Source organism: Protomyctophum parallelum, assembly GCF_964188405.1.
Source record: "Protomyctophum parallelum genome assembly, chromosome: 20".
In the NCBI taxonomy this organism is placed as follows: domain Eukaryota; kingdom Metazoa; phylum Chordata; class Actinopteri; order Myctophiformes; family Myctophidae; genus Protomyctophum; species Protomyctophum parallelum.
Window position 1 is genome coordinate 11,636,034 of NC_139718.1, and position 11,028 is coordinate 11,647,061.

At 41.0% G+C, this 11,028-nt stretch overlaps 2 protein-coding genes across 3 annotated transcripts; one reads left to right on the forward strand and one right to left on the reverse strand.

Annotated features, from left to right (window-relative positions):
• Nucleotides 1-277: 277 nt before the first annotated feature.
• On the forward strand, nt 278-2,623 carry LOC310877942 (transmembrane emp24 domain-containing protein 10-like). Its single transcript, XM_083791954.1, has 6 exons — nt 278-554; nt 698-818; nt 1,026-1,099; nt 1,351-1,477; nt 2,080-2,230; nt 2,559-2,623. The coding sequence occupies exons 1-5, from the start codon at nt 366-368 to the stop codon at nt 2,199-2,201; spliced, it is 633 nt and encodes a 210-aa protein (XP_083648080.1). The 5' UTR covers nt 278-365; the 3' UTR covers nt 2,202-2,230; nt 2,559-2,623.
• A 290-nt stretch (nt 2,624-2,913) lies between these two features.
• On the reverse strand, nt 2,914-10,544 carry mlh3 (mutL homolog 3 (E. coli)). Of its 2 annotated transcripts, XM_083791950.1 has the most exons (12): nt 7,241-10,544; nt 6,958-7,059; nt 6,730-6,809; nt 6,501-6,605; nt 6,297-6,381; nt 6,127-6,195; nt 5,838-5,946; nt 4,816-4,975; nt 4,673-4,696; nt 4,489-4,567; nt 3,871-4,022; nt 2,914-3,260 (listed from the first exon to the last, which is right to left on the reverse strand). In XM_083791950.1, exons 1-12 carry the CDS (start codon nt 10,308-10,310, stop codon nt 3,180-3,182), a joined length of 4,116 nt encoding a protein of 1,371 aa, XP_083648076.1. In that variant the 5' UTR covers nt 10,311-10,544; the 3' UTR covers nt 2,914-3,179. The 2 variants fall into 2 exon arrangements, with proteins under 2 accessions (XP_083648076.1, XP_083648077.1); XM_083791951.1 differs by lacking the exon at nt 6,958-7,059.
• Between the last annotated feature and the right edge of the window lie 484 nt (nt 10,545-11,028).

Below are 11,028 nucleotides of genomic sequence, written 5' to 3' on the forward strand. Positions count from 1 at the left end.
GCATCTGAATATTCGTAAATCTAAACACAGTAAGCAACGGCATTTATAGGGCGATTTCGCCACACCTGCTCGTGTGCCATGCAATCAAATTTGGGATATTATCTTAACTTCAGGCATGTTCAATCTAATGTCTGCTTTACGACGCTGCCGCTTGCCCAACAACAGATTTACGAACTAAAGCATGCATGGCAGAGCAGGCAGGCTAGTTACAGCCTATGTGTAGATCTGTTCTTTTTGACAAGCAACACCCACTCATCCTCGTGTGGGCGGTGAAATCACGTGATACAACCCGGAACTGAACTATGTATTAAGACAGCGAGTGTGACACTGCCAACGCGTCTGCTGCTGCTGACAACAATACAGCAATGGACAACATGTCGAGGATGTGTGTGTTGATTTTGATTCCTGTTCTTCTCTTTGACTTTGCGCTTCCCATCACATTCTACCTGCCGGCTAATATTCGGAAATGCGTGCAAGAAGAGATCCACAAAAACGTGCTGGTTACAGGCGAATACGAAATGAGCGAACAGCCAGACACAAGAACCAATCTGAAGGTAACACGTCGCTCACCCAGTGCAGTATCTCAGTGTACCCTAATGAAATCTTGGATTATTAACTGATCGCCGTTGTACATGTTATGTGTGCATGTCAACAGATTGTCGTTTCCAGATAACTAAACAGCTGTTCTCTCCTCCAGATCACAGATTCGGCTGGCCACACTTTGTATTCCAAGGAGGGCGCCTCAAAGGGAAAATTTGCCTTTACAACAGAGGATTATGACATGTTTGAGGTTTGCTTTGAAAGTAAATCTCAAATGGGTGGGTTTAACTTCATATTTGTTTGTGTTTGAGCACTTAATGTGATTCAAATGGCACTGTATAGTTCACTTCACAAATGTGCACAAAATAAACATTTTCTATTTGTGTGTGTTGTGGCCCATTGGAGAATAGAGATGAGGCTACTACTAGAACGTATGCCTACTAATTTCCTGTGTTGTAACTAATTACATAATTTCGTGGCATCAGGCACAGTAAAACCTCCAGACCAACTGGTCAATTTGGACATGAAGCATGGAGTGGAGGCCAAGAACTATGAGGCGGTAAGGGCGAATTGAGAAATTATAGAAAAAATAGAACGCTTGCACTGTAAATCAGTGCAATACAATACAGCACTTTATCATTGGAGCCCTACAGTGTGCGAGCATTTTGTTATTTCTATAATTAAAAAAAAAAATCCTGAACTGACCTCACTCAGCACCTGGGCTGTGCATGTCTGTCTTTTTGGTCATTCTATAATCTATTAACATCTGGCATAATTAATTGAACTCTTCTCTTGTTACATCTTTATCAGATTGCAAAAGTAGAGAAGCTGAAGCCCCTGGAGGTGGAGCTGAGACGTCTTGAGGATTTGTCAGAGTCGGTCGTGAATGACTTTGCCTATATGAAGAAGCGAGAGGAAGAGATGCGAGATACAAACGGTGTGGTTCTTAACATGCCCAATGGCATCAGGTTCAATAATAAATTAAAAACAGATGTAGATTATCATCGTTGCTTGAACACAGGGGTCCTGAGTGGCAAATGCCAGATGGTAGTTTATTACATAGTTCATACCCAACCCTTATTTACAGACTACAAGAAAGTTCTGGTTATCAATTTAATTGAATGGATCAATGTTGGTCAATAAGCAGCAATACTAGTGGTCATCAATGTAATTGAATGTATCAACGTTACCGTCAAGCAGCAATACTGCTGTGATTCCCCACCAGTGTGGGTGAGTTGGTTAAAAATGCCAGCTATTCTGTGAACAATTGAAAGTCACTCTTTACTGCAGTATGTTCTAGTTCCTTTACGCCTGGATAAACGCCAGGGTCTGTAATTATTGTAATGCCCATACTTGTATATTAGTTTTATGTATGACAGTAAACCTACAACTTAAATGGTCAGAGGGGGAAAAGAAAGACATGGTCTTCATTTGGAATCAAACTGGGGATGTAAATATGTAGTTAACACACTATACAGTCATCTAGTGGTGGCCCAAGGTTTACTGATATTAAGGTGTCAATTTCTGTCTGTCTTACAGAATCCACCAACATTCGAGTGCTGTACTTTAGCGTCTTCTCTATGTGCTGCTTGATTGGTCTGGCGACATGGCAAGTTTTCTATCTGAGAACATTCTTCAAGGCAAAGAAGTTGATCGAGTGAGATTGATAACCAAGTCGACTGGAGATTCGGTAAACATTTTACTGGACAATTTGAGGCACACCTTTCTATTTTTCAGACCACCCACCCCCTTTAACAACTTTCAACCTGGTGTCCCTATTTATGGCATGTGATAATTATTTGTACAAATTAAATTAATAGTGAAAATAGCTAATCTACAGGCTCAGGATGTGTAGCAATGCAACACGTGAGCTTGTAAATTAGCTATTTTAGCCATTTCTGAAATGCATTTTAAGTGGTTAAAAAAAGAAAACCAATGTAATTTATTGCAATGGTTGCCCGTTTTATTCCAGTGAAGTTGTACTATTATTTAATTAATGCATTTTCTTTTACTTAAAGGCAAGTGTATGCTCAACACAGTGACAATTCTCCTGTTGTACAATGGCAAGAATAATCTGTAATTTTTAGGGCTGTCAATCGATTAAAATATTTAATCTGATTAATCGCATGATTGTCCATAGTTAACTGATTAATCGCAAATTAATCGCATATTTCTTATCCGTTGTTGGCCAATGGTACCATTACGAGAGATAACAGGCCATGTTGATCAAAATAACATGTTTTCTAATTGTGTAGACTTAAATTAACTTAAGTAATGCAGCTGTTTAACAATTATTCAACTCAATTCAATGGTCTCTCAACCATTTTGTCAAACTTCACAGTGTGTTAATCGCGCGTTAAAAAAAATAGTGCCGTTAAAAGGATTGTGAGTTAACTAGTTAATAGTGCGTTAACTTTGACAGCCCTAGTAATTTTGTATATCTACCAAGTTTGTCAATACTTCAATAATTTCCAGTTATACGTGTAAAATAAGATTCACATTGATTAAAAAATATTCCTAAATATGTGCCAGTCTGAGTCGTCTAAATCACAAGGAAAGTAGAGATTTTAACAAGTTGTCTCATTTAATGAAGGAAATTTAATAAGTTAAATCTTGACCAGACAGTATACAAATATATACTAAAAATGTTCTTTCATTCCATAAAGTTCCCACGCTCTACACATCCTTCTCAATTTTAGGAGGTTTGGTTTTGGTAATTCCTGTGGGGATAAAGAATACATAGTTTTGACTAAGTGTTACATGTGTTATCTTTTGCACAGACTGAGACAAACTTTGCTGTGGATATTGCAACTTAACCTGACGCTGCCAGATGAGGGCGGTATTGGGTAACCATGTATCCCAACACAGCATTCATCTGGGATCTCTCAGACAGTTGAGCTGACAAAAATCCGTTCCGTACCGGACCAATCAGCGTGAGCTAAGGGCGGGACATGGGCGAAACCGGATGTGAAGCTATATAGACACGTCAATATGATTGGTTGTGTTTGCACGCCCACACGGTGATAGACAGACGGTCCCATCCAATCATCTACCAAGTATCTTGAAAAAAAGGAACAGCCCCGTCATCGAATTTGCTGCCGCGATCCCAGATCCCAATAAGCTGTGAAACAAATTTGTGTAGCAAGCTTCTTGGATCTGGCAGCGTCAGGTTAATTGCAACTATCTGTGTGCCAAAAACAGGCAGTCTACAACAAAACACATTTTAAGCTTGTAGATAAGCTATTTTTGTTGAACTATCAGGCCTAGTTTACTACTCCCTTTAGAGAGAGAATCAGAGTTACTGAGTGAGGTCTTTTCTGTGTGATGTACCTTTTGGTCGTTGTCCAAGTGGAGGACGTCCACCAGGGGGACGATGGACGGACGACCATGTGCACACTGGAAAGGCAACTGGCAGGAGGACAAGGATCCTATCAGGCTGCAACACTCGTCTTTACTCAGACTGTGGTTGAATTTGATAGCACCTGTTCCAATACGCAAGCATAGCAACTGGTTGTATCAATATATGTACACAAGATTGACACAGTGTAATTTCACTACATAAAAGATTCATTGAGTGCTAGTTTGTGGTCTTAAAACTGAAATGAGTTCACAATAGGTTATCAAGATTGAGATTCAGGGTTTTCAATTTATGCTGAAAATAAGGTTTGTGATTAACATAAGCTTAAGAGAACATTTTGTTCTACAAAAGAAATTACATCCAGTAGCTAGGTGCATTTTGTGTGTGTGTGGTTCAATAATCAAAAATCACGTATTGATTTGTGGAAATTTTGTTGAACAAAGGTAACATAAGCGCTACTTATTTTCTTAATGAATCCTAAACTGAATGCAAATTCACTAGCATCTCATGGTGGGAGTAACTTCCATTTAGCCTACAATAAGACATACCCGTAGTAGCTATTGGAGGATAGCGAAGTATGTGAAACCTACCGTGGCATGCCAGAGAGGCGAGGACTTTCAGGACCGTGAGCGGCAGTGTTCCCCTCACTCTGCCAGTTGAGCGGAGAAACTAAGAGAAATAGGCCAAAGAATTACCCATATCTGATCGATAGACATTTCTCCTCACATTAAGTTAAGTAATTAAGAGTTAAGTGAGTAAAGAGAAATGACTCACCTCAGTCTGCTCTTGAAAATACTCCTAAAGGGAATTTTTTAGAGTGAAATTTTAAAAGACAATACATTTGTTAGGCCAGCCGCCATATCATGATTGACTGATAAAACACCCTTTAGCCAGAGGCTTGTATGTGACTGACTTACCTCAACTATGGACTTGATGATGGACGGTCTCCCTCGTTTGAGTTCATTGCTCTCTTTCTCTATGAAACACAGTGGGACCTTCCCCACTAGCACCCGTGGACCCCCGTTCTCTGTAAAGTCCACCTCCAGGCCTAGCCTTCTCAAACAGGACTGAAAAGACCTAGAAACACATAGACAATACATAACACAGAAGATTCATTCAGCACAGCACAGTGCACATCAGTGACATCTGCTGGTGAAATTGATAGATTTAGCGTACATAAGTTTGAATTTCTTTGTGAGAAAGTTGAATTTGTAATGTTTGAAATAATGTATGTAAGTTAGCAGGTCTGATTCTGTAGGCTAGGTTTCAATTTCTTTGCTCTTCAAAGAAAGCTTGGTTGATTGACCGACCAACAAGGAGTATCACATTTTTAGAAGTCTACAACTGCTCTCAGACTCATAGAACCCTGGCATTCAACGCCCCTGACCGATCAAATGGTTATAGCTTACAGATAGTTCAGTTAGAAACACCTGTGATCACGGTACTTATTTGGTGCCTTCAAGAGATTTATTTTTAATATAAATTAATGATTATGAATAGTTATTATGGGTGGTCAAGTTTACATATACGGTTTAATTTTCTTTCGTTAGAGATTGTTACGTTTAGGCAAAATAATCAATAAGCTAAAGTAAATAGACATTTCTAGGAGACATTTCCTTGTGCAGCTGATCATTCAGTTTGAGAGATTGATCAGCCTTTTGTGATGTCATACTGCTTCTGCTATATGTGTAAAAACCCACAATAAGATATTATTGATAAGGTAATAAATTTAATTTACATACAATAGGTATGTTTTCTAGAATAAAACCCCTATGATTAGTGCACAGCAATGACTAGGATATAAAAGCTAAAAGAAAGTCCCAAAAAATGTAATCAGTCTCAGATTTTACCATTACTTTACTACAGATATTATGAGTAGATTCTTCCCTCTCCTTTAAGCTATATTATATTTTCTATGATTGGCATGTTTGTCACAAACCTGAGCAGTCTCAGCTCCTCCGCTGTTACACTGATCTCTAATGGTGGCAGAATGTTTGACGAACACAGACGTTTCTCCCCCGGTGCCTCTGGGTCATCCTCATAGGAATCTACAGTAAACCACAGTCAGATCTAATTTATTGTCACATCACAGATTGACATGTGTAAAACAGTGGGTTTGTCGTTTTGACGACCAAGTTACGACTTGATACAGCTAGGACAACAGCAGCAGTGTGACTGTCCACCGTTGTTGACATCAACAACCCATGGTCTGTGTTCTTCTTTTTTACCTGCGACTAGATTCTCAAGTCGAACCCTCTCGTGGGCCGCATGTTGATCCACCAACACCAGAAGATTTCCTAAAGTTCAATGGATATGAATTTTGAGCACATCTTTAAATGTACTGAACATAAAGTGTGGGCGAACAGTTGATGATGCATTTTGAATAACATAAACGTACCCTCACGTTCACCGTTTGTTGCAGGCCCTTGGTCTCTTGTATCGATTAGACAAGCAAGGAACTTCTGATCAACTTGATTAATAACCTACATGGCAATGGAACCATCATGGCAACAGACTTTAGTGTTTGTAACAAAATGTTTTTTTTGAGCCAGAGCTTTAAAAAGAGAAATGTAGAGAAATGTACTTGGAAGTTCAAACTTGCCTTCATTGAGTGCACCATAGCCTTAGAGAAGCGATATGGAAACAGGATGTTGTGAATTTTCACTGCCAATCCATCAGCTTGTTCACTTGATATATCAACACCAACCTAGAGAAACAATGACCCATGTTACATTTATTTAATGATTATGCCCATTGAAAAGCACTATCATTTAAATAAATTATGCAATAACATTGGAAAGACAAAAAGACAAAAGCAAGATTTTTTTTACCATAGGAGGTCGGACGAACACAGGATTATTCCATTCTGAGTACATTGAGGAAAGCGAGTTCACAGTCTGAGCATCATCCTCTGAGAAGACAACATAAAAACATTACAAATACATGAAACATTCACATGTAAATATGTATTCACGTACTAGAGTGTGTGTGTGTGCACGGCTGGCCCTAACAGTATACCATGTACTGTAATTCTGATCCAATACTCTTGCTAAGTGTACCTCTGTTGTCAGGCCCTGTACTAATCACTCTTTCTGCCCTGGATTTAGGAAGGAAGGGAAACACTAGATCCATCTGAAAAGGGTAACACCTGTATTCCATCCCTACAATGCAGGAAAGAGAGCAAGGAAGAGACACACATGCACTTACTAACATTCACCGCAAAAAAACTATATCCACTGTGTAGGTTCAGGTTGGCAATCATTCTTCTATAGCCATTTCCTGTTACCATCAAGTCTACTGTCTCTGTAAGCACAAACAAACTAGAAGCAAAGCATCACTTACCTGTTTTAGAGATGACACTGACCGCCATGTTGGTGATGTCTGATGTGCAGCGCACCTGCGTCTCTTCCGTCGATGGGTCCTCATATCGGCTGAGACCGGTCACTTTGTTAACATAGACTGTTTTCCCTACAGAATCATCATAATGATGCAGCCAGTCTCCCCATGCTGTGAGCTCTTCTTTCTCAGCCAACTGAGGACTTGCATCGCAGTTTGTGACACACTTGTTGTTGCCATCTTGGATATTGTCGTCTGCATTCATGAAACAAACATCATTCACTGGTGTGCTTTGAGTGACACCGGTCTTCTGTCTCTGTTTAAATTGACAGAATTTTGATGCCAAGGATGCTCCACTGTCTCTCTTCTGATCCGTGATTGGCTTTAGCCTGGTCAACATAGAAAGAGACAGGGGGCTTTTTAACTCTCTCTGTTGTTCTTGTGTGTCTGTGATATGACTCTCCTGTTCCTCTTCCTGGCTGACTGGATTACTCTGGGGTTTCAAATGCAAATTGTCTGTCTGTGGCACGGCGGGATGAGTTATTAAGATACTACAATTAGCCTCCTCAGAGGATGGTTTCCGTTCAGTTGACTTTCCATATATTCTTCTGAACTGATCCAGACTCAAACTGCAACTTGTTACACACTCAGCCTTCGATGCCATACCACAGACTTGATCATTGTTGTTGCCATCATGGATATTGTCATCTGCAATCCTGAAACAAACATTCTTCTCAGATGTGGTACCTGCATTATGTTTGAGGGCACTTTGTTTGACATTGGTCTTTTGTTGTCGTTTTAAATTACAGAGTTTTGCTGCTAAGGATGCTTTACTTTGTCTCTTCCGATCTGAGATTGGATTTATCCTGGTGAACATAGAAAGAGACATGTGGCTTTTTGAGTCTCTCTGTTTTTCTTGTGTCTCTGTAATATCACTCTCCTGTACCTCTTCCTGGCTGACTGGAACACACTGTAGATTCAAAGGGAAGTTGTCTGTCTGTGACACTCTGGCATGAGATAGTAAGCCACTGCATTTAGCCTCCTCAGAGGATGGTTTCAGTTCAGTAAACTTTCCATATATTCTTCTGAACTGGTCCAGAGACCCTGGGTCTTTAGATAAAGACAACCTTTGACCCAATGTAACCTTTGGTATCTCGGAGGTCATGCCAGGTGGAAGGTCCTCACAAACTTGTTGAGCTTGACTATGATTTGTGCCTTCTATAAGGGAGAATTTGCGTTTTGATGGGAAGGAATTTTCCATTCTTTCCAATGCTGAAATGTGCTGATGAAATCGTGGTCTACTGTACTGGCCCTGGTCCCGAGCCTGCAGAATATCATGCACATATGGATCTGATAAACTGATCTTTTTGTGATCTACTGAAGTTTGTCCATGTCCATTTGTGTTCTGACAATGATGTCGAACTTGTGTGAAAGAGCTTGAATTGGGTTGAATTTCCTGCGTGACAATATTGTTTATCATCATCAGTCGGTCTTTATTTATTTTCTGCTGTTCACTTTGCTGTGCCCTGCTGACTGAACTAGGCATGCATTCAATACTTTGTGACTCTTCCCTCTTGTCATGGGAATTTGACATATCGATGTTAGTAATGTTATTGTCAGTTAGTGTGACTAAATCGTACTGCATCCCTTCTTGGCTAGTTTCATCTGATTTTGACGCACATTCCTTGTCTATATAACTATGATCTTCATGTTTCCTTTCCAGATCCCTCAACAGGATGCTTTCTGCTCCAAGCCTTCCTTCATCAACCTCTACTTTGGGCTCGATTTCACCATATGTCAGGCCGATGTTGTTTTCAAGAACAGAGACTTCCTCACATTTGCGATGAACAAGTACAGATGCTACTGTCCTCCGAATATTGCATTCCAATGGGGACTCTGCTAAAGTTGCTTGGATGCCTTGGTCACCATTGTCATGCTCCTCTTGTTCTGTGCCTGCTATCCCAAACAGTTTTGGAGCTGTATATTCCAAATCCTCTGGTGATAGCTCACTCACCAAGTTCTCTCTGCTGAGGAATATTTTCACTGCCTCTTCGATGCAGAGTGAAACACCATCCCAGTCTTTGAATTCAATGAGAGTTTTGGAAGGCTCAAGGCAAATGTCATACTCTGAGTAGGGGCATTTGATGTCGAGTACATACATACCACATTGCAAATCATGGCCTCTTGTGTGCTTAGGACTCCTGGTAGACGACTGCACATCTGGACTGTCATTCTTTTTAGTTGAACTCCTCACTTTGCGAAGAACAACATTCAGCAGTTTGTGGATCCGTGTTTTAAGGAGGAGCCTGCCATTTACATATAAGTACTGAACACTGTTGTTGTAATGGCCCTCTCTTCCTATGTAACCGCTCACTTCAAACTGTCCACGAGTGTAGCTGATTTCTCCAAGTCTCTGTGCTCGCCCTAAGCCGTGTATTTGAACAAACCTGTTATAGGTGTCTCTAGCTTTGGACAGCTGCACCACCATGGCTCCAGTGCAGTCATTCTTCAGTGTGAAGGAGACAGAAGGGTGCATGAGGGAGATGGCCTCCACGCGCTGCCTGATCCGCTCACCTTCCAGGACAGGGTCCATCCTCTTCCTTCTGACTGGCATGTTGTGGAAGAAGTTACAAATCACAGTGGTGGTCCCACAAGAGGGTCGAGTGGCGTCAGCCTCGAACACATCTAGCCCCTTGCCATCCTTGAAGACCTTCACGTGTGTTTTCACGGACCGTTTGGTCCGTGATGATATTTCAACAAGCGTGGCAAGGGAGGCTATACTGGCAACCGCCTCACCTCTGAATCCATAGAATCTGAGGTTATCCAGGTCTTCCACAGAAGAGCATTTGCTGGTGAAGTATCGGTTTCCAACCTGCTCCATATCCTCCAGGTCCATCCCAGAACCGTTGTCAATCACCTGGACTTTGAATGCCTCCAGGTCCATCCTCACGCCCACGCATGTCGCCCCTGCATCAATGCTGTTGAGAAGAAGCTCTTCAACGCATTGCTGAAGCGAGCAAATAGCGACCCCGGAACGAAGTTTCCCCTGTACCTCTTTAGACAGACGCTTAATCATTGTTCAGATCAGATGGAAGTAATGTCCTCGATCTCAGTCAAAAGGGTCCCTGGCTGTCTCCTTTTTCGTAACGTAACGTTACCCAACCGACAGAACTGTTTTGGTCGTCAGTGGTGTTGGACAGATCAAAATGGCAAAACATTTCGGTTGAGCTACTGCGGGTGACCACGTCCAAAGTAGTTGTATGATCATGAATTTTACTATTTTCTACAACGTTTAACGAACCATCCTGCATGCCCACGGTGCTCCAGTGTTTACCTTCCGTTCTAGGTTAGTAGTAGGTTCTACTTCTACAGTTGAAAGACAAAAACAACTTGTTAGCTTAAGACGCTACAGTTAGCAAGCACTGCCACCTTCTGGCGTGGAGTGGTCAACGATGACACCAGTCAGCCATTTAATCCGAGTTCACATTTTTATTGATTTAAATTAAAAGGACATAGGTTGAATGTAAAAAGAAAAAGGAAACTACTTTCAGCCTGGGGTCCTTATTTGGGGAATTATGTGTGAAAATAGTTCATATAGTTTGGCTATTTTCACTATGAATGTTTTTCTTTGTCATTGTAAATTTGCTCATAATGTGAAAGTTGTCCTCTGCATTTAACTGTCCTATTCTAACTGTATGAGCAGTGGCTACTATTGTACACTGCCGCTGGGGAGCATTTATGGGTTAAGTGTCTTCCTCACCGATACTTTGACACAGACTTTGTGTTGAGTTGTG

What these genes read in the sequence shown, in the direction of transcription:
- LOC310877942 (XM_083791954.1), top strand. Translation starts at nt 366, where the DNA reads ATGGACAACATGTCGAGGATGTGTGTGTTGATTTTGATTCCTGTTCTT. An exon ending in ACACAAGAACCAATCTGAAG is followed by an intron (nt 555 to 697) that starts GTAACACGTCGC and finishes TCTCTCCTCCAG; the next exon opens with ATCACAGATTCGGCTGGCCA. An exon ending in AGGCCAAGAACTATGAGGCG is followed by an intron (nt 1,100 to 1,350) that starts GTAAGGGCGAAT and finishes CATCTTTATCAG; the next exon opens with ATTGCAAAAGTAGAGAAGCT.
- mlh3 (XM_083791950.1), bottom strand. Translation starts at nt 10,310, where the DNA reads ATGATTAAGCGTCTGTCTAAAGAGGTACAGGGGAAACTTCGTTCCGGG. An exon ending in TGTTCGTCCGACCTCCTATG is followed by an intron (nt 6,606 to 6,729) that starts GTAAAAAAAATC and finishes TTGTTTCTCTAG; the next exon opens with GTTGGTGTTGATATATCAAG. An exon ending in GAGGAGCTGAGACTGCTCAG is followed by an intron (nt 4,976 to 5,837) that starts GTTTGTGACAAA and finishes ATGTGTTTCTAG; the next exon opens with GTCTTTTCAGTCCTGTTTGA.